The sequence below is a fragment of the Triplophysa dalaica genome, chromosome 2 (genome assembly GCF_015846415.1).
Source record: "Triplophysa dalaica isolate WHDGS20190420 chromosome 2, ASM1584641v1, whole genome shotgun sequence".
Taxonomy (NCBI): domain Eukaryota; kingdom Metazoa; phylum Chordata; class Actinopteri; order Cypriniformes; family Nemacheilidae; genus Triplophysa; species Triplophysa dalaica.
In genome coordinates this window covers 24,254,916-24,281,058 of record NC_079543.1, presented here as the reverse complement: position 1 = coordinate 24,281,058, position 26,143 = coordinate 24,254,916, and the positions used below count along the sequence as shown (strand labels likewise).

General features: G+C 35.7%; 3 protein-coding genes across 3 annotated transcripts; 1 reads left to right on the top strand and 2 right to left on the bottom strand.

The window, feature by feature from the left end:
• Positions 1-4,217: 4,217 nt before the first annotated feature.
• On the bottom strand, positions 4,218-6,615 carry LOC130410413 (OX-2 membrane glycoprotein-like). The gene is made up of 5 exons (XM_056735080.1): positions 6,562-6,615; positions 6,087-6,425; positions 5,380-5,676; positions 5,149-5,256; positions 4,218-5,038 (listed from the first exon to the last, which is right to left on the bottom strand). Exons 1-5 carry the CDS (start codon positions 6,605-6,607, stop codon positions 4,959-4,961), a joined length of 870 nt encoding a protein of 289 aa, XP_056591058.1. The 5' UTR covers positions 6,608-6,615; the 3' UTR covers positions 4,218-4,958.
• Positions 6,616-9,452: 2,837 nt separating this feature from the next.
• Positions 9,453-13,727, bottom strand: LOC130407258 (OX-2 membrane glycoprotein-like). The gene is made up of 5 exons (XM_056730023.1): positions 13,724-13,727; positions 11,654-11,992; positions 10,295-10,603; positions 10,098-10,196; positions 9,453-9,855 (listed from the first exon to the last, which is right to left on the bottom strand). Exons 1-5 carry the CDS (start codon positions 13,725-13,727, stop codon positions 9,818-9,820), a joined length of 789 nt encoding a protein of 262 aa, XP_056586001.1. The 3' UTR covers positions 9,453-9,817.
• A 664-nt stretch (positions 13,728-14,391) lies between these two features.
• Positions 14,392-20,291, top strand: mpc2a (mitochondrial pyruvate carrier 2a). The gene is made up of 5 exons (XM_056763487.1): positions 14,392-14,750; positions 15,621-15,661; positions 15,939-16,023; positions 16,966-17,077; positions 19,057-20,291. Exons 1-5 carry the CDS (start codon positions 14,609-14,611, stop codon positions 19,097-19,099), a joined length of 423 nt encoding a protein of 140 aa, XP_056619465.1. The 5' UTR covers positions 14,392-14,608; the 3' UTR covers positions 19,100-20,291.
• Positions 20,292-26,143: the final 5,852 nt, after the last annotated feature.

Below are 26,143 nucleotides of genomic sequence, written 5' to 3'. Positions count from 1 at the left end.
CACAACAGATGCAACATTTTGGTCACAGATCACATACCTGCTGAGAAAAGACAGTATTGAAAATACAATACCTTGAAATCTTTGAGATTTGGGCACCATGAATAGTCTTGGATGAATGTTGAATACTCTTTGGAAGTTTTCACTGGTGATGTTTTAATTCTTAAAGGGTTTTCAAATACCCCATACTCAAAAATGAGCAAATAGGTTCTGACATTTCAATTGTGGTTACAGCTTGAAGTGCATTGCTTTCCAGTGGAGCACTTTCTGGTTATTGTATGACTTTTTGACACACACTAAAATGATTTAACTCTTTACGCATAGAGCTAAATACAATGATCATATATTAAAAAGGCTGTTTCTTAAGTATGCATGAAGACTTTAATGGAATAGTTAAACCTCAACAATAGTTGATCATCCTGTACAACAGTGTTTCTCAAAAGTTTTTTGTTGGCCCCCCTTTTGCATTAAATCATGTTATTTGAGCCCCACTGGATCCAAACCAGCTACATGCATCCTCATAAAAACACACATGAAACTTTACCTGCAAAGCCATATAATATTTATTGAGTTAATAGGTTTGGCTTCAATATAATCTGATTTCATTTGTACAAGATAAAAAAAACTATGCACTTGTACTAAGCAAGCTTCTGACAGTAAGTAGTAGGCAGATGAGAAATATTATAAAATATTATTGCAAAATATTGTTATAATAATAACAATAAAGCAAGAACTGTCAGGGCTTAATTTGAAACACTGCAATAACAGTCTTGACATTTTTGTGACATTTTACTGAACAACCTAAATAAGGAACTGCTCACTTTAAGAGAGCAAGTCACCAATCCAACAAATGCCAATACACAGCGATATATTGCCTTAGCCTTTTTGTTTGCTTCATGGCTGCAGCATGGTTCCGGGGGCGGGGTTCAAGATGGTGTCCTGCCTTCCTGTTTCCTTTTTATTCCGTCTTCGATGATTATGGGTAATGTAGGCTTGGTTCATTCATTATTGTAGGGGGGTTATTGTTATTTATTATGTAAATGTTTTGTTCTTGTTCTTGGTTTGTGTGTTGGTTTTATTAATTTTTATGTAAAATCATTTACTCTTTTTTTGTTAATTATGGCTATTTAGTTGCTTATGGATATGAATTCAAATTGTCCCCCATTTATTTAAATTGGTTTGATCCTCTGGGTAGAAAAGGCTTTCTGTCTGTGTCTTTGGATAATTGAGGCTCGGGATCTCTGTGAGGAGGGCCAGCTATTGTGTATGTCAACTTACAGTATAATAAATAAATTCTTGTTAAACTACAAACATTGTCTCATGCTTTCCTGGTCAAGTTACCACATTATGGTGACCGCGGTGGGATCGTCCAGTAAGGAAAGGTGAAGAAACTTCTGCAATCATGGGCCCAGATCGAGCATGTGCTGAGATGCTGGCCCAGTTTGTTCCGCTCAAGATGGAGAAGAACTGCAAGGGGCCAATGCTGGTGCTACGGGATGTCTCTTGAGAGGGCTTCCATAGATATTGTTGAGTTAAAGGACATGTTCCAGAAATTCCTGGTAAATTAACAAGACTGGTTCTTCAAGACAGAGCGACAATAGACATCAGTTCCGGTTTCTTCAAGGAGAACCAAATCAGCGTACAAAGCCTGGAGAATGTGATGGTCAGTGTCCGTCTTATGGAGTCTCGGATGGAGGTGTTCTGGATGTATCTATTTGAGCTTCTGATGTGGTTCGGTCTTCAAGTGCAGCTAGTTTTTTAAAGGAGCCAAAGATGCAGAAATTACACCGTATTTTACTACATTTGAACGAATTGCTGGAGTTTGCAAATGGCTTGGAGAAGAATGGACTATCATTGGCCAATGTGGCTATGGATGTTGTAAAACAAGTGAACGACTACAAGCGGGTGAAAATGCTACATTGAGGAAATATTCCAATAATTGTGAGACTTATCAACAAAGATTACACTCTATAGAGGTTCAAGTGGAAGAAACTCCTAAGGGACTGAATGTCCGCTTAAAAGATCTGTTCTACGAATGGGTGGAACCTGACCAAAAGACAGTACGACAGGTTGTCGAGACTGTTATTATGGAACAATTTGTGAGAATGTTGTGTCCTGAACTGCAAACTTGGATTAGAGAACATGATCCATCTTCTGCTGAGGAAGCGTCTCGATTGACAGATATCTTCGTAGCATCAAGGCGGAGAACAGAGCTTTGGAGTTTTGCACAGTGGAAGGCAAAGGAAAAGTTTCCCGTTTGTAAGACAACCTCCATACAGGAAGGGGGTAAGATAATGGGTGAGGGCCATCTAAAATTGAAATATTAGTGTAACTACAGGTGGGACAATGAAGTAATATAGTTGTGGCCAGATAGGCCATAAGAAACCAATGTGTCCAAATCGGAGTAAAAAGAATGAATTTCCGGATACAGAGAGAATGGTTTAATCCTTCATGCAGGAAGTTAAGATGAAGCAAGAGTTGGGTATTGTGGAACCATCCTGTAGCTTATTTGAGGAGAAAATTGTACCATGAGAGACGAGATATTCAGTCATTGAAAAAGAGTGTTTAGCACTTAAGTGGGCTCTTGATTTATTTAAATACGATCTCTTCGGACGATACTTTGTGGTTGAAACTGATCATAGACCACTTCAGTGGATTGACAAAATGAAGGATGAAAATGATTGTGGAACTCGGAGTTTGGGTATGCAACCCTTTTATTTCATAGTGAGACATCTGCGAGGGTCAGAAAATGTGATCGCTGATTTCATGAAAACCTGCATAATTTTTGAGTTACGTATACATTCTTCTGTTTGCATGTTTGTGTGGATAACGTTTTGGATAACGTCTGAGGTGCAGATTAGATTGGGAGAAAGACACCAGTCACTTTCATTTCGTTACTTTAAGTTGTATTTATTGTCATACCTTTTGTCTCTGGGTTCATGGGTGCAGCATGGTTCTGGGGCAGGGTTTAAGAGGGTGTGCGGTCTTGTTTCCCTTTTTATTCTGTCTCCGATGATTATGAGTAATGTAGGCTAGGTTCATGTTGGGGGGTTATTGGTATGTTTTATGTAAATGTTTTGTTCTTGTTTCTTGTTCTTGGTTTGTGTACTGGTTTTATTTATTTTGATGTAAAATGATTTACTTTGAACTTGTGTGTTAAGTATGGCTATTTAGTTGCTTATGTATATGAATTCTAATTGTTCCCCATTTATCTAAATTTGTTTGATCCTCTGGGTAGAAAAGGCTTTCTCTCTGTGTTTTTGATTAGTTGTGGCTGTGGCCCTCCGTGTCAGCTATTGTGTATGTCAACTTATAATAAAGAAGTTCTTATAGAACTACAAGCATTGTCTCCTGCTTTCCCGGTCATGTTCCCACAGTATACAATAAGGTTTCCTTTTCATGTGTAACACTTAATAAGTTTCATTTTCTTATATTTCACTTTTGTTTTGAGGTCTTTCTCATTTGTCACTGAAATTCTTTATTTTTTATGACACATTCCAACAAAATACAAAAAGTGTTAGTCATTAGGCTAGAAACAATATCATGCATTCTTCTTCTATCTAGGCAACAAACCGTAGACATAATTAAGATATTTCTAGTATTAATCACTGATCTGACCGGACATAAGAATTTTCTGGAAATAACATATCACATTGTCATTTGTTTTGACATCTTTCTCATTGTTATTGTTGTAATTTATTTTTGTGACACATTCCAACAAAATTCATTAGGCTAGACACAATGTCATGCTTTTTTCTTGCATTTAGGCCATAAACAATAGACATGATACAGATAGTAATAGCAATAATCAATGATCTGACTGGATGTTTCCTGAATGAAACATGCCACAATGTCAATAAACCACATCTTTCACTTTTAATTCAATTCAAGTTTATTTATATAGCGCTTTGCACAATGTTCATTGTTCAAAAGCAGCTTTACAGGAGCAAACAGGAAAAACAGAAAAACACAAAGGTAAAACACAACAGGGCATGGTGTCTATAGAACAAGCAAGTTATTAAAAAAAATATTTAATTAATAAATAAATAAATGCAGTCTCCGCCAACACTGCCCTGCTGCGGCGAGGAACCCAAACTCCAATTATTGATTAATGGAGAAAAAAAAACTTTTACACATTACTACTGTATTTCAAGGCTTTCTCTGTTTGTATACTTAGCAATGGCCTTTTTAATGGCATTTTAAAGAGCACAACATTCAAATAAGCTTTATAGATTTTTATTTTATGCAATGTTTTCCATTAGTGTTCAAGGAACCATAAACAAAGTACATTTCTTATACTTAGCCCTCAAAACTTTGCCTACATCCCTGAAAACATGTATATCAGTGTATTACATTCAACTACGGTAGCACGACAATAATTTCAAATGTGAATGATATTTATGCGTCTCTTGATGAAACATACTATACATGCAGGATCTAAGAGATTCGAAGCTATAAGCGTGCTGCCCTGTTTGAATATACAACGCTGATTTTATGGATTCGTAATATATCAATTGCTAAACATGTTCAAAATATGTTTGGTACAAACAAATAATTTCTAACCAGAAACAAAACAATCACATTCATTGCTCAACCGTATAGACATGGCATCGGGGATGAGAAAACAGTAACACAAGACATATTGATAGTTTGTTTGTGTGTTATATAAGCGAAATAGTGTTGTAAACAATAAATATATAATAAAGGCAAACAGGACATTTTATAAAACTAAAGGATCTTAAAGTGCAAGTGCAAAGTGAGCATGCTGTTTTTTAGTCATGATCCAAACACAATAAAATAATTTAAAAAGCGCTTCGTTCATATAAAGAAAGTGATGAAAATGTCACTTCAAATAAATAAATCAATATAAAAATTAAATACTTTAAGATGATAAAATAACATTAATTAACTTTAAATAGCAAAAAAGTACCTGGCTAAAAATTCATATTTTGAGGTATGAGTTAACATTCCAAGAAACAATCTATTACAACTGGTTTCTGAAGTGAATCTACAGAAAGAGATATCTTCCTTAAACGGGTTCCTTGAAAAAAAATAGAATGTTTGCTGTTATTTATAAACATTTCACTATTATAAACTAATTAAACTGTTAACATAAACTGTTCCAGTGAAATTGTAATATTTGCTGCTTACCATGAAGTCTCTTGTAAAGACAGATGAGAGTTATTACAAAAATTATAATAAGCATGAAAATGAGGGCCAAAACTGTAGTGAAATAGCTCCTTGATGTATTATAGGTCACTGTAAGAAAAAAGAAAATGGAAGTGAGAAAAAGTACATTGGGACATCTTAAGAGAGGTCCTGTTCAGGCGCCTTCCCAAATCACAATGGATGTTTCTAATCGAGTCCATGTTAAATATTTACCTTCATCATTTTTTCCAGACAAGGAGATCTGGTAGCTTTTCTCCACATTGTCACTCTGCGCCACACATTCAACACTTTTCCCATGAAACTGTGATATAGGTAGTTTGAGGTAGCTTGTAGTAGTGTTTGAACCGTCACTGTTGACCCTTGTATTATTCGACCAAGAGAGATGGAGGTTTTGGTCTTTCTCTGTGGATTTCCACTGGAGTATTGGCGTGGGTTTACCCGTGGCTAAACATGACACTGTAACATCAGAACCGGATGCAGGTTGGACTGATGCTTTAATTTCCGATATACCTGAAAATAAAAAGAGTTTAAACATTAAGGTGGTAAAATTTCATATGAATTTGTAGGATGTTAATCATAAGCAAAATTATTGGAAAAATGCCTATACAGTAGCCCCTCCCCTTTTTGTACCACTGGCATGTAAGCAGATCATACTGAAATGTATGAAAGAGATCGTACAAATGTATATGATAAATAATTCAAATGATTCATAATGAGCCTTAAATAGGGAAAATCTTTTTAAAAATGTTAAATAAATGTTCAGAGCAGCAGGGTCATAAGAACCTCATCAGCTCACGAACACAAAATACGCAACAACATCCTCTTCACTTTATGGTTTCCTCATGGTACGTAAATTAAACCGTGGTATCGTCACACTACATTTATCGTAAGAAATTGATGTGAGTGACGTACTAACTTACCTTTAACAGTGAGGCACAATGTTTCCCGTTTAGGTCCTGATGGATACAATTTGAAGGAACAAATGTAGCAGGCCTCGTCCTCAAATGTTACGTTTTTGATCACGATAGACGAAGAATTAAATGACGACGTGATGATGACTTTTCCGACATACTCTTGGTGAACATAATCCTTGTAGCGCTCGCTGAACGTAGCCAGAGTTTCAGCATCATCACCGGCGCGCACTCGCTCCCAGGACACCTGTTTGACTCCAGACGGGTTCGAGAGCGCGCAGGAAAGTGAAGTATCACCACCGAACTCTACCGACGTGTCTCCTCGTGCAATGATAACTGAAAGATGAGCTGTGAAATAAAAAGGCAAGTTATTGTGTGATATTACAAACGCATCTCAATGTCTTCCCGGACAGATATCTTCCTTGGGCTATACACCGCAGTCTCCTGCATTAATATTTTAAGAGAATGAAAAGGATGTTATTACCTCCACTTACGAAGCTTAAAATGATCAAGAGGTGCAGCTGAGGCATGTCGAATGTTTGCCATCGTTCGTCAGATGGTGTGTATATGTAGCCTCACCAAAAGTGAAACTATAACATTTACGATCAAGCACATGATTTCCTTTTGGGGTTCCCATTTGGTGTTTCCCACCCAATTAGTAACAACTCAGTCACATGTCACGGTATCACTGAATTTTTACCTTTACAAAATCCCTCTCAGAAAAGCAACAGGTAGGCTAACTTTTGCTGGAATCTTTTAACTCATGGTTGGGGTAAGATATGAACATACCCGATGTGTTCAATTTAAAGGGATGGTTCACACACTTACATGAACATCTAAGACATTTTGAACCATAATGAACCATTGATTTTATGATCCATATCTTTACCATAGATTGAAATAACCGGGATCAGTGTATTACTTACGGTGAAACGACTCATAATTTATGCATGAATCATCACTGACGTTCAGGAACAGCAAAAAAAACCTCAGACTGTCGGGAAGTGAACTAGAGAGACAAGCAAATGACGAAATAGTATTCCTCCGCCAAATGACATGTCGGGTGTCTTCATGGTGCAAATATATTGTGTGATTAATTTACAGTATGTATAGGTAAATTAAACTCCCATAATATAAAAGTTCAAGGCAATACTGTAAATGAGCTCATTCAAATTATTAAGAGGCTGGTGTACAAAAATATTAAATATAAACCCAGGGGAAAGTTTGGATAATGATTTGTGGATGTATATATAGGATTCTCAAGCATCAGGATGTTTAATTTAGAAAGACATTAGTCATCCAAGTATCATCAATTTCCCAGTATTTATCTCTGTGTCATATCTTTAAGAAATGTTTCACCCCCTGGTATGGAATAGCTTTCCTGTAGCTCAGTGGTAAGAGCATTTCGGTAAAAATGCAAGCTTGTGGGTCCGATCCCAGGGGATTGGACATACTTAAGTATAAATGTACAGTTTAATGCAAGTCATTTTGATAAAAGCGTCTGCCAAATACATAAATTTAAATGTGAACATACCGTAAAATATGACCTCATTCACTTATTTTACGATATGGGGAAAAACATCAAAAGTTAAAATATAATATATTTCTGGCTTTAAAGATCATTCTTTTTTGATTTTGTGTCTAGAAAACAATGCCTGCCTCTGGCGCTGGCATAACAAGCCTGAGCTAAATTGAGATGATAATGGACTTCACGAGGAACGCGCAGTACTCCCTCCCCTTACTTTTCTAAATATCATTGAAATCTGTGTCAGAGAAATCTTGAAGCTGCTGTTTGATACGTCATATGTTCCTCAAACTAATTTCAGTTTAAAGACAAAAAAGCCTTATTCTTTTGTCCATTTTTTGTATATTTTTATAATGTGCATTGTGCACTTAAAATGATATCTTATAACATTATTCAATTGTTTTGTAAACAGTTATGGTACAATTGAGTAGCATTAAACAGTCTTTGTAATAAGCCACCACAGATGCAACCTCTACAGTTTTTGTTGATAATATTTTACTGTCTACATGATATTAAAGACACTGCACTAACTTTACTAAAAATGCCCTTATGAAGAAAGAAAAACTGCCCGAGTTGTATTAAATACTGAGATAATATTTGGAAAGAATTTGGTTGGGTACATTTCCCAGGGTTGTTTAGATTTGGTGTATTGAAGCTTCATTTAAGAATAACTTTTAGCTTAGCTCACTACATTTTCCAAGTAGCTTGCCCAACACCGAGTTTCAATGCCATAAAGCTTAACGAAACTGTACAGAAAGTATGGCGTCTGCAAAGAAAATGATTAGAAAACATAGGTCCTAATTAACAGTACTAATGGAATGTAAAAACATAGAAAAAAATGATAAATACAGTATGTTATTGGAGTGCTTAAAAAGTATTCCAAACAATCCCACTAATATAAAAAAAAAGAAACTGGATCAGCTTGTTTTCCTTTTTATAGACATTTCAAGATCAACCAATTTATATGAGTCATTTAAAGAAAACATAAAACATTTAAATAACCCATATGTTACCAATATGTTACCCAAGATAGAAAATCGATACTGATAGATCTGGATAGAAAAATACACTTGTTTCTTGTTTATTTCATTTTCTTATTCCATTTCATTTATCCCATTTATTACAATATCCATCTATCATATGTATTCAATCATTTATTTTATTATTCACTTCTATTCATATTATTTGTTCCTTACTTTCCTGTTGTTAAACCTCGTTGGGAGTTGTATTGTGACTTATGCTGATACGAGTATCCATTGGTCTCCATCTCAAGGTCGATAATAATGTCATGAGACAACGTTTTGATACTGTAATCTTGAATGGTTAAAAACACATATTGAATCCGTTTCTAGTCTGACAAAGTTTGACAGAGCTTGACTGAGCATCAACGCACAACTAAGATTATTCAATATATCATATCTCTGTCTATTTAACATCACTTCGTCTCCTGCATGCTGTTCTTCCCTTCAGCTCTATATCTCCCTGATGGTAGGGTTAAAGTATTGACTCACAACGGAGTTGATATTTTCAGGTTTAATTTGTTCCTGACGGAGAGAGATCTAGTGAAACTGGACTCTTAGTTTAGATCTAAAAGATCTACAAGCCATATGTCATAGTTGGATCTATCAATACTAACTGCATGCGTACTACATCTCAGAGCATGCTGGTTAATTTGGGGACTTTTTTTTTGGAACACTTTCGGTTTCATTATTTGAAATTGGCGATTATTAGTCAATGTTATATGTGAGATCGTAGAATGGTCTCTGGCTAGAAGAGATAAGCCCAGAAAAAAACAATTTGAACAGAAAATATGATAAGAAGAGGTAACTTAGGTTCATGTTCACATTTTAACTTTATTGTAAGAGAACATAAAACATCTAATAAATAAGAAAATCCAGCATTACAACAGCCTGCCTGTCAAAAGACAATTACACAATTCACAGCAATAGTAATAAGTGGAAAGCAATAAACATAAACATGCAAGTAAATAAACTTGTCAAATGTATTATTATATGACAGTATATACCTTGCATTCGTAGTTTGGTTTACTGTAATATTTTAGGTGTTATTAAAACAATTATAACATTTTTACTGTCTTTAACACAATACTAAAGTTAGCTTATTTAGAGATGTAAACATCAAGTGACTTTTTCATAGACAACATGGACAGGTAAAAGATTTAAAGTGACAGCTGTGCAGTCTGAAATGTTGTAGATCATGCTCTTGAAGCAAATAGTGTAAACTCCGCTTTATCTGGAAAAAAAAAAAAAATACTGTTAACATTACATTACAGAAATCTGGGTTTGAATGTACACGAATTATACGCTTTCCTGTGGCTCAGTGGTTAGAGCATGGCGCTAGTAATGCCCAGGTCATGGGTGTTCGATCCCAGGGGATTACACATAATCAGAAACAAATGTATGGTACAATGCAATGTAAATTGCTTTGGATAAAAGCGTTTGCCAAATGCATAAATGTAAATCATTGTTGCTTACCCTTTAATCTGACGTTAAGGAAGAGGGCGATTATAACAATACTGACGATAAGCAGGAGCAAAATAGTAATGGTATAATTTCTTAATGTTACACTCTTCTCTGTAAAACAAACAAAACAAACGGTTATTAAAATATCTGATGACGTCGAATATATATATATATATATATATATATATATATAAATGTTTAATATTTACCTTCTTCTTTTTTATTTTGATCTTTATCAAGCAAAGAGACCCGTGACCATTCCTCAACGCCGCCACTCGTCGCCACACATTCCACATATTTCCCATGAAACTGTGACAGTGGAAGTTTCAGGACACTTGTAGTGGTGTTTGACCCATCACTGTTGAGCTTTGATAAAATTTTCGACGCAGAGAAGTTCTGGTCTTTGTCTGTGGATTTCCAATGGAGTATCGGTGTGGGTTTACCTGTGGCCGAACATGAGACTGTAAATTCTGAATCCGAACTGGATGAATTTACTGATGCTGTTATTTCTGATATACCTGAAAAACACCAAGAGCATATAACATAAATATTCAATCTTTACATATACACACCATTGTACTAAATCCATGGTATTTAAAGGTTAATTGATTATCATTCTTTGTATACCTTGAATTGCATTTGAAGAAACACTTACAGGTAATATTTTTTTATAACATTTTTTGATATTATTTGTATTAAGAGTAACTAAATATAATCCGTTTGCTTTAAAACTGAGTTCATTAAAACAATCAACAGTATATAAATGTTTCAACTTGTATGCTGTTAAAATGACTTAAGATCCAACTTTGCAATGCCAGCTGTTCTGACACAGGTGCTGACACATTCCCTCTTTCGTTTCTGGAAAATAACTATCGAATGTGGCTCAAACAACATGAAATGAAAGTGTCAGCTGCAACTAGAGCTTCATTGGTCAGCATATTATCATTTGTAATGGATGCCTTATAATAAAAGATGTCCAAGTTCTGCTATCGCTTATCACACAGCATACAACACTGTTTATGTTAGGGCACCATTATAGAGAAGAATGGGTCAAGTTGTCACATGAATACTGTTTAGCGCAGGGTTGAACTGTTGATTTCAGTACTAGTTGAATAAAACTAGTTCAAGTAAACAAGTTCAACAAAATCAAACTGGCATAAATAAATAATAAAAGTAGATTTTAATAGAAAGGTGTAAGTGTATTTTTTTTTCTGCAGGGTGTCAAACTATTTATTATTATACAGTTTGTTTATTCATTTTATCCAAAAGAATGGATGTTATAATATGTTACCCTGTCCGTTTTTGCTCTTTTATGAATGGTTAAATTGATCAGGAAAGCAATGGTCGGATGTAGATGTTGTATAGACTTTGTACATTGCAGAAATATTATAGCGTTAACTATTGTAAATAGATAAACTGTAATAAATACATATATACTTAATATCATTCACTGGTATCTTATCACTAAGCAGTGGGGTTCCACTGTGACTATGGAGTAGTAAATGTAAATATATATATTTTTAAGCTTTTTTATTCTCTCCCTCAGTCCATGCAGTTGTTCAGCCTACCTTTAACAGTGAGGCAAAATGTTTTCCGTTTGGGTCCTGATGGATACACTTTGAAGGAACACATGTAGCAGGCCTCGTCCTCAAATGTTACGTTTTTGATCACAATAGACGAAGAACTGAATGACGACGTTATAGTGACTTTTCCGACATATTCTTGGTGCACATAATCCTTGTATCGCTCGCTGAACGTGGCAAGAGTGTCGGCGTTCTCACCGTCGCGCAATCGCTCCCAGGACACCTGTTTGACTCCGGACGGGTTCGAGAGTTCGCAAGCGAGTGAGGCGTCGTGACCGAACAATACATTCGTTTCTCCGTTTAATATTATATCTGAAAGACAAACTGGGAAAGAAAAAGCAATGTCGTTATAATCTCGCCTGTCTCCATCCAGCTTGACAATAATGGTTTATGAATTATAAATAGTTTGTTACCGACCCCTTCTGAGCAATATGAAAATAATCATAAGGCGCAACATGTTTCACTGTATTTGATTTTCTATCTATGAGCATATTTATATAGCTGTGAGGGTTGGGCTTGATGGGAAATAGGGACTCCACATGAGAAGTACAGGGGAATTCTATGATTCAACGCGATGATTTAAGGAATACGGGCATCACTTTATTGTATACATGTATACATTCGCATATGCAGATCCATGTACGGCATTTGAGGTTCCCTTGGACCCACAATCTATCTATCAATCAATCATTTTCAATCAATTAAATACCAATATGGCACTTTGGCATAAAATCATCGATGCCTGTTTTCTACAGTATGCGTCATCTACATAAAGTCTCAATGTTACAATATTTTCATAAATGCAAAGTGATCATCTACTGGAAATTTACATTATGACGCAATCAGTAATTGTGTAAAAGTGCCGTTTAAAGTTTATCCAACATTGAAAGAACGACGTAACAAGTATAAAATAATCGTTGAGTACTGGGGAAAATTGAACGGTTCAATGTCAGGAGTTGAAGAAGAAACGATACGTTATCCGAGAGTTTCACATCATTATCTCAGCTTCAAAGTTTATAACGAAGAACGACACAGTCTAAAACGTACTTATTGTTACAATACTTACAGCAAAATCAGGGTAAAAAAATGGATTTTTCGTCTGTTGTAATATTATGCTCAATAACTAAGCAAAACGTGTCCTACAAGTTCAGTTTCCCATACTCTCTGTCACAAGACGAAACATCCCCCGGTTTTCAAAATAAAAGCCCCTCGGTGTTGCACACACGCACGCACGCACAAACACACACACACAAAACATTTTGTGCTTGTTTTATTGAAGGTGAAAACATTAGGCGTATTCAGCTTTGTTGTGAAAATATCCAGTTAAACGGATGGATAACGCAATTGTTAATAATAAACTTAATAGCACGCTCTATTTTTTATATAAAATGGTTTCGCCATCCTTGAGTTCCTTTCGGAAGTCTGGGTAAACTTACAAAGGTTATGACATGTGGATGTGTGATTACTTCTGTTGCAATTTTGCTTTCTTAGTCTGATGTGATTTACGATGAATTTCAGAAATTAAATTATGATGTCAGACTGGAAGATTACATTTGACTGGTTCCCATGAGATTAGAAGTCTCTGTGCCCTGATAAATGTTAGTCAGATAAATAGATTATTGTAATGTGTTGGTAGAAACCAAACATGACAACAATAGGCTGTCCCCCCATTTACATAAAACATGTGACATTGGGATTTTGCTCAGTGGTCTCATCAGTTTCTCTGCTTTTCATGCAGTATAGGTTAGCATTTAAAATATTTGCCTATAATGATCTGAATTTGTTTCCTACTTCAAACTGTACTTCAAAATGCTATATTTTACAAACTGTAAAATTATACACCTAAATGTATTATATATACAAAGGTATGAAAAGATCTACCTATCATTCTAATATCTGTGCCAATTTGAAATTTAAATTCATGTAAAGGTTTTGATCAGCATCCAACTCAACTTGTTGTTTTGTTTAGAAAATGTTTTTTTTTAAGTGCCAACAAATAACATAACAGTTTATTTCAAAGGGACACTCCAACCAAGGGAATGCATTAGAAAATACCCATGTTTTACAGGAAAACAAAGAAGTTCCTCCAAACAACAAATTCACATGTGAAAAACATGAAGAATGGGGTTTTCAGAAGCCTATGTTGATAGACTATTTACGTACCTATATGCTCGTAATTTAAAGCGGCTAAAGAAAGGAGGACTGTTTTAAACAACAACTTTATTATAGGTGCGTTCCAGAATCTGAAACCTCATGTTTCCCAGTTTCTCTTTCTGAAGATGGCCTCAGCTTTTTGACATTTTCATTGTAAAGGCAAGATCAAATAAACTGCTCTGTTGTAATACAGTATAATGGACTTTCTTGTCTACAAAATGCACTCTTTACATAAAACGGTGAACATTAACATTAACATTAATGAGCATTTTAAAATGAGCAAAATGTAATGCAATTGTTACATCAATTTGAATATAAAAAAATCAGCCAAAACTTTATACGTAATCAAACAATAGTGTAATCCAATATTATCATTCACATTTCTAAATATTTTATTTTGACCCAAGCAGTCTTTTTTAAAGATTGTCCTAAAGGACCGACCGACACTGACACCTGGTGGATAAATGCTGTCAGTATAACTTTGAACTGCAGGTGCTTTTATATTCCACTACGCTGTCATCTATTAATAGATCATATGACCACATTCACCCCGCACAGTTTTAACCAAATCACACATCCATTACACTGTAACCACAGGCTAATATATTCACTTAATGATTCATGCATGTATTCATCCTCGGATCTTCCCCAACAAATTCACATTGAAAGTTTTTCGTTTTCAGTTAAGACATTTTGATAGGCCGTAGCGGGGGTGGAGAGGTGTGCGCCAAATGACTGAACATTGACCGCATTCATTGCTGTAAAGCGTGCACGATACTGAGGACCATGAGTCGCAGCAGGCTTTATTTACAACTGCGATCATGCCGTTTTTATTCCGGAGGTTTGAGAGCGATTTATCACAGAACCCTGGACAGGATCGAGTTAACGCTACCGCCAAAATTTAGACCTCTCTACAATCACCCTGCTGGTAAAGATTCTCCACATGTCTGGAGATGCCTATATTTTAATCAACTTGTTAATATTCATTGTTGCACTTTTATTTTGTATTATGTTTATTACATTCTGCAGTGACTATCGGACACTTGCGATTATTTAAAAATAAATGTCATTTTATTATAAAACAAAATTAAAACAGGTGCGATATATTTGAAAGAAAGCTAGCTTGTGCACTTTCTCCCAAGATGTTTCATCTTTTAAGTTATTAAACAATAAATATCGTGCAACATTGTTGCAATATGCTTCACCTGTGTAAGCTTGAATGGAAATTGCTTCATGCATTACTGACTGACCTTGGAACCCTGTTGCTTAAAAATTGTGTTGTTGGTTCTGGGGAAACTACTAACATCCTACACGACTATGGATTTCTCTGTGTAGTTAAATTTATACATTATATGATGCCTAAACATAACACTGCCTGGAGTATTTTTGAATGAACCAGATCCTTTGTACCATTTTCCATTTTGCTTCTGGCCTTTAATTTCGATATAGATATTCATCCCAGCAGTTGGCCTATGTGCTATTGATGGTACATTTTTGTTTTAAGATGTACACATCTTGAATATGTCATGGCTTGGCATGTAGCCTACACCTACACATCTGAGAGTTATGATGAGAGTTATCATTACATGCATATTTAGGTAGATGGATCTGATCTATGCACAAGCCCTTTGACTATTTTATTTAAGATTTGGGGGGGAATTAGTCTGTGTGTGTTTCAGTATTTCCAATTCTGTCCAATTGCATGGAAATAATGCAACTTATGAAGTCAATTCCTAACGTTCTTAAACTTAAACATGTATTGTACATGATTTCTCACAATGTCTTTCTCTCCTTTAAGGGCCGAAGACTGTTTTCTTCTGGGCACCTGTTTTCAAATGGGTGAGTCTTGCTTCTACTTTTCAATTTTTTTATCATTATATTAATCAACTAATTTTATTTAGCCTTGTAAACTGTCTTGGCATCCTGTGTCTTGTCTTGGCTAATCTTACAGAATGTAATAAAAGTACTGAAACTAGTACTATGAGCTACTGATATTGCAAATTTCCAGTGCATCTTTTGCAAATAGTGTTGTAACGCTGCAATCTATTAATCAATGGACCTGCCGATCAAGGCCTTGGGCTCAGTCGTGTTTGCTCTCCTTCTTTCATTTTTGCAGGGTTTAGTCGTGGCTGGATTCTCTGATATGACCCGGCCACCAGAAAAGCTCAGCTTGTCCCAGTCCTGTGTCATTACAGCCACAGGTACAGATTTGTGCAGTGACAGAGAGAGACACTGATTGTTGATCGGACGAAATTCCTCAACATCAGTAGCTGTTGTCAGTATGCTGTAGATCAGGGTTTTCAAACAGAAGGTATCAAGGGGCCCCTGAAAGTTTCAAGAAAGAGTAAAAATGGTAAAGTCTACTGAACATTATTATAGTTTCATTACTAATAAAGTGTTGATCTCTTTTTTGCTTCATGCATAATTTTCAAATTTGTTAATATTTGTATCTTAAGTGAGTTTTTCTCACTATAGTTCCTTTTTTGCACTTAAGGTGAAAGTTGCTAAAGTACATACAGTACATTTGAATTGAATTTGAAACCAACAAATGTAGCCAATTGTTTTAATTTAGAAACAATATGTTTTCTTTATAATATCACATTTGCAATATATCTGACAAATTTCAAATGTTTCTTTATGATACAAATTATAGAAGTATATTCAGAAAGGGGGTCCCTCGCAAAAGGTACATCTTTTTGGGGGATTTTCTGAATTACAAAGTTTGAAAACCCCTGCTCTAGATCAGAGTATGTCAACTAAAGCCTCATGGTAACCTGAGATTAATGCGGCTGAAAATAGCATTCCAGGCAGGATATGAATCCAGGAAATGAAATAACTGAGCAGTAGACAGTTCAACATTTAGTAGAAAACATATAGTCTCTCTTTGACTGTTTTTCTCTTAAAATCAAAATTGTATTTAGGTCTGATCTTCTAAAATCTTATAAGTTCACACATCTCAACAAAGTTTGTATACTTGAACCTTTTCAGTTAAGTCGGCATACAAAAATAGAATATATTCCTATAGCCTTATCACTCAGAACACCGTGCAAAAGCATCATGTCATAAACTTTTGAGTTGGACATTTCTTAAAAAAAGCTCCTCAATCAGTTGGTGAATTGCATCTCTTTCTTGTTCTCTTCCAGGATTTATTTGGTCAAGGTACTGCTTGGTCATCATCCCTAAAATCTGGGCACTGTTTGCTGTAAACTTCTTTCTAGGGATTTGTGGCAGCATCCAGCTCTTCAGAATATGGAGGTTAGTCATGGCAACTGATAAAAGTTTTTAGAATTCTTCTCTAGGGGTTAGTTTTGTTTAATGTCAATAAAAACACATAGGATACAAGCATTTGAGTTGAGTTTAACGGTTTTGCTTAACAATCGCAGGTAATCGCATCTAAAATGTATTGACATAAATAGAATTTACATGCCGTGTTTAAAATCATTTGTGAATTTTAAAATTGCAATGCCTAATTCTTCATGAAACAGTTTATCAATGTGGGTCATTCTCTTCTTAAAATGATTGTGCTCTCATAATCTTCAGTTAAAATCTGTATATGCATTTCCTTCCAGTAGTGACCATGTTATATGGCTTGGGTTGAGCACCCGTTAGCTCCTCCCCTTCAACTGTTAGTCTTCTACCAGTTCCTTTTCAAAAGGCAGCGCCTGTTTTTATATATCTAATCTAATCGCAGAGAAATGCCCACAAATTTTTCATTTGAAATTCCATTTCACTCGTAAATGCGTCAAAATACGGAAGTAAAAACGATCACAACTTCCAAGTCACGGGGACCTTAATCAGATGTTTTTTCGTATCACACACAGGTATAAAACGCTTCTTTAGCCATTTCTATTTTGCAAAAAATTGAGATTTTTTTAGTAAAAGAAAAAAGCGGTAGCGTTACAAAAAGCAGTTTGGCAATGTTAAGATGCGGCATTTGTGCACGAAGGCAGCTCAGAGAGAAAGGATTCATTGGCAGAGTAATTTTTCAGATAAGTTTACGTTTTTTCAGTTTCAAAAGACGCTCTGAGCTGCAGAAAAAGATGCCGGCGCTGACATTTAAAGAAGCACTCAGGACTTTTTTGAAAACACGGTTTACTCCATAGGATTATAATGTAAAACATTAATTTATGCACATAAAAAGATATAGCTTGCACAGTTGACTAAATTATTTATGGCCCAATACATAAATCCAGTCGATGGCCGTGGCAAGTGTTTTATACTTCTATTACCAGAGTTTTATGAGAAAGCTTTATGGGAAAGGTTATGGGGTTCTTAATAGTACAGTTGTGGACATTTAGGTCAAGTAGACATATAGTGAATGGATAGTAATAAAACTATAGCAGAGAGAGAGCAGTGAGATACGGCTTGAGTTTCCACCTGGCTTTTGTCTTTCTTCAGCTCCCGCAATGTTGTAGCTGAACAATCATGCAATTAAAGGGGTCATATGACACGACTAAAACGAATATTATCGTTTGTTTCAGATGTAATTTAAGGTGTGTACACGATTAAAGATTCTAAAACGTTGTACAATGTTTGTATCTTCTTTTTGCCCCTACTCTGAAACACACCGATTTTTTACAAAGCTCATCATTGCTCTGAAAAGCAAGGTGTGCTATGATTGGCCAGATAACCAGCGCGTAGTGATTGGTCGAATGTGTGACAGAAATGTAACACCATATTTGGAACATCAGGTTCCAAAGCAACCTTACTTCCAAACCTTACTTGTGTATACATTTGGGCCTGACGTGGATTTGTGTTGGTGTGGTTACACGAGGCGTTTTAGGCAGGTCTGCGTGAGCATTTGCTTTTAGATAGAATGCATCTTTTGTTCAGACACTTAAATTTTACATGTCTAATACATGCAAGGCCAACTTATAACACACCAAAGACCAGGGGCGGTCTGGGAAGCAAATTCGGCCCTGGATTTTTCGGGGCCACATCGGACCTCCATCTATTTTGCTGACGACGGGGTTCTTGTTACGTGCATAAGTGTCTGACTCGCTAATGCCTTCACGTTATGTATGTTCGCGTTATGTGCACTCGGGTTACGTGCGTTCGCGTTTATAATACTGCCACTGGTCGCGGCCGTGGGCCGTCGGTGGGACGACCATTCTGGACTTTGACAGAATGTCCTACCGGTCAGTCCGCCCCTGCCAAAGACACAGAAAAACTTGTGTTTGCACCATATGACCCCTTTAAAAGTCAAATGACGCACTTTGAATTGTTGTGTGTAGGTACAACCAGCAGCTGAAAGAAGAGGAAGTACAGCAGTCTTAAAGTGAAGCTGCATGCGATCGGAGCAGAGTCTGTCTTCAGTGTGTGACTACTGATGAAGAATGTGTGTTGCTTTTAAGCCAATAAGGCGTATTTTGCACAAATTACTTTTTCCAATGAACAAATTAAACCTTTTCTATGTGTAAAATTAAAGGAGTGGTTCACTTCAAAATTCCCCCAATTGACTTTCCACAGTCATTTTTATTCCTACAATGGAAAGTCATATTTTGGAGTGAAATACTTTCCTTAAATAATATTCCAGATGTTCCCACATAAAATTAAATGGTATTAAGTTGTATGATTGTCATTTTAAAACTTCGATCATATGTGTGTTGTTTGTACTGTAAATTATTCTGATTCGTCATCATTATTATTGATTCCTCAGTCAGGTTTAAAGAACTTTAATAGTTGCAATATTGCAATAGCTCTGTATCAAGAAATGGTTAATGAAATTAAAGTGAACTTGGATTAATAAACAAAGTTTTACATGCAATTTTAAGTTCCTATCTCAACAGCAGCCTACACACTGAGTTTAAATAGAACCTTAAGGGTCATTTGGTGCTGCCCACTTCCACACACTCTCCACTTCTATATGAGGAATCAAAGGAGCAGGACAAACACGGGCTCGCTTGTGTTCCCTCATTCTAAATTAGAGCCCATAATTCTCTATAAACCTGATGTCAGTATATTCCACATTCTGACTCTAAACTGAGTCAAGGTGATGAATCATTTGTATGTCCTAAACCATGTACGTCATGCTTTACGTCATGCTTCACTTCTGTGGCCCACACATTTGTTGCATGTAAACAGCAAGAGATGGAATTTTATGTCTGACTGCTTACTGCGTGTATTGTAGAAGTAACTTTCAGAGACTTTCAAATCTTAACTTCGATCTACCTGTGTTTGTATAGCAGAAGCTTCTTTTAACCGAGGGATGCTAAACACTGTTCTACTGTAGTGTTAAATTTGATTGTCAAAAGTCATTTTATTTGACTGGATTTGCTGATTCTAAGTTTTCTGTTTGTTAGATAATGATATAATTATTAAAAGTTGTTGGTTTGATAATACGCTTTAAAGAACAAAGAACACCTTGTTTTTGTGTTGAGTGCCGTCTAATTTTTAAATGGTGAAACCTGTTCATGTTGTATCGTGTTAATAAGCAGTTGTGTGCAAAAATAAAAAAAAGCAAACACAACGTCTGACTTTCACTTTTACATTTAAGTGAATCTTTTCAAGAAGAATCAATGAACTCGGAACATGACTGGACATAAATCTAGCTTCATTAGAAATCAATTAATTGGACAGATCTTTACAGCATTTTGAGAAAGATCACATCCCTTTACACATCTCAGCTGTCAACAGGAAACTAAACACCCCAAATAAAAATGCTGTCATCATTTGCTCACTCTCTTGTCATTTCAAACGTACATGACTTTGTTTCTTCTGCAGAACACAAAAGAATATATTTCGAAGAATGACCAAAAACACCGGTCCCTATTGACGGTTATTGTATTGAGACAAAACCAATTCAAGTCAATGGGGACCAACGTTTTTCAAAATATCTTCTTTTGTGTTCTTCAGAAGAAAGAAGGTCACACAGGTTTGAAATGTCAAGAGGGTGATTAAAATATGACAAACTTTTCATTTTGAGGTGAACTATCAATTTAAATGTGTGGCTATGACCACATATCAATTGAGAGAATAGATGGATTATGTAAATTTCCAAACGTATTAAAAACAGTCAATTAATTACAAAGTGTTTTGAATCACAGCAAGTAAAAATATGGAATTTATAGATTCTATTTTTCGACTACCTACGCAGATAGAAATCTCATTGCTCAAAATCTCATTATGTAATCACCATTAAAATGAATCATATACCACTGACATTAACAGCACAAGTGTTTTTATTAGTACGTGTATTTCATTGTCTGTGTATCTATTGTGCACATTGTATTGCATATATGTGTTTCCTGAGCACTATCCCTGAGAGGTCAAACAAGTACACATTTACTGCACTTCACTTTTGCTGATTGTTGCCTTGGTAACGTGAACGGTACACTATCTCGTTCTTTCAAGGTCAAGCATTAAATTGCTGCAGTGGCAGTTGTTCCAATTCAGTGACATCTGACACCATATCTCTGTTTCGTTTATTTCTCTCTCTCTTTATCTTTTCTTTATCTTTTCCCACTTGGATGCACTGTTAAAAACAAGTCAAGCTACATCTCATCTTATTAAAAGCGCATGCAGGTCAATCGATACGATCCAAAAATAGCTTCGCAAGCTGTCGTCATGAAGCCGAGGTTGTGCCTCCACCATAAGGCAGATCTGCTCGTCTCCCTCCCAGTTTTCCCTGTGAATTTTGTCCATGATGTTCCGAACCTAAACGTGCGTGCGTAAGTGCGCATGCGCGTTTGAGACCGAAAGAAAAGAGGTCTATTCTCTGAGGACCATGCAAACACGATTAATGCAGCGTGAAGGACAAGAGACGAGAAGAAATAGATCTGCCAGGCAAGGGAAAGGGCTTGTCGGAAGCGAAGACACACGATCACCTTACACCTATATGACGTGCAAAGCAAATGTAAATGCTTGATGTGAATAAATTAGCTTCAGGCTTGTTCATGTCACCGGGGACCGGAGCTTATGCGAACCTCATTATTTGGGGATTATGTTTTTGACTCATGCAAATTGGCTGCAACATCTCTTGGAGGAAAGACGTAGGTTTTGTGCAAAGGCTTTTCTCAACGACACCAGCCCTTAATGGGTTCAAGTAACCTTGCAATTGTCGTTGCACGAAAATCAGGTCTGTTTTCTCATGGTGGTTGAACGCCCCAGACAGTTTATCACGAAGCCATGCACCTATATTACCTGCGATGTTAAAAGAAAAGACATTTGCATGCGTTACATTTTTATGCGCGCACACTTGCCTTTCATGACCCTGCAAAATACACCGTGATTCCACTGGAGGGCGCTCTCAAACTGATTCCACTGAGGCTCTTCTCAAATGATTCGTTTTTAATATTGTATCTTAATATATTAATACAAATATAATATAATTCAAATACCGTGTTAATAGAATATATATATATATATATATATATATTGGCCCTTGATACCCTTGATAGCCAATCAAAAGGCGGCACTCAGACAGTGACGTAAATGTAATAGGGACTAACGTTACACGTTTGACAGAATAAAAACGAGGAATAAAGCACAAATTAAAAATGCGCTCTTTGCAAACCACACTTTTTAACATTTAACAACTCACGCAATACATAAATCAACTTAAACAAATAGAAAACAAATGCACTGAATCTTAAGCATTGACACTTTTTTCTCTGGCTCTGGTTTAATACATCTTGTTCTTGTGGTATTTTATGATAACAACAATCTTTTTGCCACTATATTGCTTAATGTTGTGTAATTTACAAGCAATTTTATAATTCATAGTTCATGAATCATAGTAATTCATAATTCATATTTTGACTGGATACTGTCCACTAGCATTAACAAGGATCAACCAGCAGATGGCGAGAGTGAGCGAAACGTCTCACAGAACAGGAAACCCTGAACACAAGGTGACCTTACGCACACACGCCCGGTTAGTGAGGTCACTCAACTAGAAAATATATAAACACTCAAGACAACCACTTTTAGTCCATTATTGATACAGGATTGCCGTAGAACACATTTTATGTGTTGCAGAAGTCATTTAAAATGATGAAACAAGATTCATCACCACACTGACAAATCAGCAATTTTATAAGATATTTGAGCACATTACTGCTAGCATAACAAAATTAGCTGTGAAAATTCTGACTCCACTACAGGCAAATCAAACTCTAATGTGAACAGACTATTTCTAATACATTTATACAATGTCACATTATGTCTACGTATAGAAATGTTATTTTTCCATAAGCTTTCCAAGTAACCACACACGTGGATATTCTCAGAAGAGATCCTTTCAGTCAATAATGGAGCTTTAGAACCGGCAGGCTGCAACAGTAAATACGGAAACAATATCCTGCAAAGCTATCTGTTAGGGGACCAATGTGTTGTGGTGTCCTTGAGGCAACGGATGTTCCATTATCTTTAAAATCATGCAGGAAATGTTGCTTAAACACATGCTAATACTGCTTGACTCAGCTTTACGGTATATACAAACCTTTTCTGTACACCACAAACCTTTCTATCAAAGAATCTGTCATGAAAACAGCTCTGGGTGGGTGGACTATACAAAGGTCATGTATGTGGTATGTCCGTGTTAAACCCTAAGATATACAACTTTATAAACCTAAACCTTAAAATATTCAACGTTTCAAGTTTCTATCAGTGACATTACTATAAAGATTAACTTCCGTCATTTCGAAAAAGGTTCAAATGTATTTATATTAGGGGTGTCACAATATACTGAAATGGACAATTATCATATTAATATATGTGAAAATTGATATTGTGTTAATGATAATATAATTTATCAATAGAAAATATGCTAGTATCCCGTTGAGACTTTGACATATGTGTATATATATAAAAAATATAGAAATGTTTTTAAAAAATTCTAAAAAATACGGAAACATAAATATATAAATCACGATTAATCGATTCCACAATAAATGTTTGTGCTTATATAATAATATGTATGTGGCATGTATATTTATATAAGTATATATGAATTCACACACATACAAGTGTATATATAACAAATATTGACATAAATATATATCAATTTATATTTAAATGTAATTTAGATTATGTGTCAGTGTAAACACAGTACACAGGCTAAACATATTACTCATATTTCTTAAATGTTTGTGTATTTATATATGCATATAAATATACTTAAAACACACACACATATTTTATATGAATTTATATAATGGATATAGTTTGATTAATCGCGATAAATTGATCAATATTATGTCAATATTATAATAAAGTAAAATTGTTGAAGGAAATTTTGCTTGTTTTATTGATAATAAAGAAGAATCATTCAGATTAAATGTAAAATGTCACAAATCAACTTCCGTATTCATTAGCATGTTCTGTGTTACCCCACACAAACTTTAACAAACATGCATTAGTAACAAAAGAGGCAACATATCGATCCTAAAGTATGTTTCAGTTCCTTCCAACACTTAGCAGCCAATCGCCGATGCATTTAGACACAGCAAAGATACATCAAGATCATAATGTACAATACTGTTATATATAGCCTGGATTTAGACCGGTGGGAGCTGCAAAAAGGCTTCTGTCTGACGTGATGCGAACGGGTCTCAGGCAGCACTTTGCGTGATCCTGTAAATTCCAAGTCTGTCACACATAGATACTGCCGAGCCAGTTGCCTTGGCAACAGAGCCAGTGACTCAGCGTATGTCTTCTAAGGTAATAGACGAGGCATATTATTATTTGACAGAGAGAGGCGAACCTGCTTCTCGCTCTAAAAAAAGATCTTTATTCATGTCGAGGGTCCTTGAAGGTGGTCTATGGGCGTTTTGGGATTATCGTCAAATAATAGGAGAGATGTGCTCTTGTCACACTTTCAGTTTGGTGCAGGCACAAATGGCGTTTGAGGCATGTGATCAATGTCAGAGAGATATTATGTAACGAGGATAATCTATGGACCTCTGGGTCCGATCACAATGTTGTGTTTGTCTTGTGATCATCAGAAGACGGCTGTATGTATTCCCATGTATTGTACGGCTCCTGAAGAAGAAAAAAATCAATTACAAATATTTGCCTAAGTGCTTCATTATAAGAGAACTGCGATGAAGGAAACTGGTTACTGAAGACAAAAAAAATGCTTTCTAGCAATTGGTTTTGCTGAGTGATCTGAAGTAGTTATCAGCAGAAACATCAGTCCAGCCTGTTGATGTGGCAATGACTTGTCTTCGGATCTAAAACTCTTTGACAGAAGAGACATTCTGCCTTACTTCTCTTCAATTTACAACTCAGTACTTCTAATGAGATCATTCTAAAGGATTTGTGAAGTAGTGTATAGATCAATGTCAGACAGGATCTATACTAGGCCATCTGTAAGTGTGCTATTTTCCGGCATGGAAAAAAAAGTCCTACTTTTCTCATACAGCACACTTGTTAAAATCCACCTGCGATTAGCATTTAGACATTTGCGGTATTCCTATGTTCTCTATTTCAAATCATACAATACATCATTTCTTAAATATTCCTTATCAGAATAATATTAAACAATTTCAAAGATGGATTAAACATGTTTGAGAGACAAAGCGTGTGTCGCTGGGCAAACTGTATTAATCATGCATTTCTGATAATAAATATGAATGGACAGAAAATGAATTAATACTAGAGGGATAGCTCATATTCACCTTGAGTTTGACAGATGTGATCTTGAAAATTTCGACATATGTGACATTGACAGCTCTGTCTCTTTTGTGTGCTTTATTTTTTATTCAGTCTACGCTTTGTATACATGTCAACAGCAGACCAAGGTGGTTTAGTACTTGGTCAAGGGTGAGTGTGTGGGTGTGTGCGTGTGTGCATACAGGTGTATAGGGGCGTAACCCCGCTTTCAGAAATTTCCACGTTCCTCCTCTCCATTTCTGGTTGAAAAAAAAGGAGTTCAATATTCAAAAATCACCCTATGTTTGATGACTTCTTGCACTATGTGCTGAATAGATAGGCTATTGGTGCTGAACTTTACCTCGATCACATCACAACCTCTTGATTATTCACCTTAGGCATTACGTATATCCAAAAGTGTCAGACCGCTATAGTGAAAATGCGTCTATTTTTAGATTATTTTCTAATTTGAACATTTTTATTAGAAATAACATTATCAGCGGGATTATTTAGTTGAAAAGATAACCATGAACCCATTACAATTGCAGCATTTGGTATTTCCCTCTTTTGCTCTAATGACAGCATGCACTTGTCCTGGCATCAAATTAACAAGTTTATTCTTATGATCTAAGTTATCACATGATGATTTGACAAGGTTCAAAAGTCCATCTTGTGCATCTCCTGTGCTTCAAGGACATTTGACTTTGTACACTGTTAACATAAGTA

Coding starts and splice junctions, on each gene's coding strand:
- LOC130410413 (XM_056735080.1), bottom strand. CDS start 6,607: ATGCCTCAGCTGCACCTCTTGATCATTTTAAGCTTCGTAAGTGGAG. Junction 5,677..6,086: donor ATTGTGCCTCACTGTTAAAG/GTAAGTTAGTAC, acceptor TTTTATTTTCAG/GTATATCGGAAATTAAAGCA. Junction 5,257..5,379: donor GTCTGGAAAAAATGATGAAG/GTAAATATTTAA, acceptor TTTTTCTTACAG/TGACCTATAATACATCAAGG.
- mpc2a (XM_056763487.1), top strand. CDS start 14,609: ATGAGTCGCAGCAGGCTTTATTTACAACTGCGATCATGCCGTTTTTAT. Junction 15,662..15,938: donor GGGCACCTGTTTTCAAATGG/GTGAGTCTTGCT, acceptor TCATTTTTGCAG/GGTTTAGTCGTGGCTGGATT. Junction 17,078..19,056: donor CAGCTCTTCAGAATATGGAG/GTTAGTCATGGC, acceptor TGTTGTGTGTAG/GTACAACCAGCAGCTGAAAG.
- LOC130407258 (XM_056730023.1), bottom strand. Junction 10,604..11,653: donor ATTTTGCCTCACTGTTAAAG/GTAGGCTGAACA, acceptor GGTGTTTTTCAG/GTATATCAGAAATAACAGCA. Junction 10,197..10,294: donor TCAAAATAAAAAAGAAGAAG/GTAAATATTAAA, acceptor TTTGTTTTACAG/AGAAGAGTGTAACATTAAGA.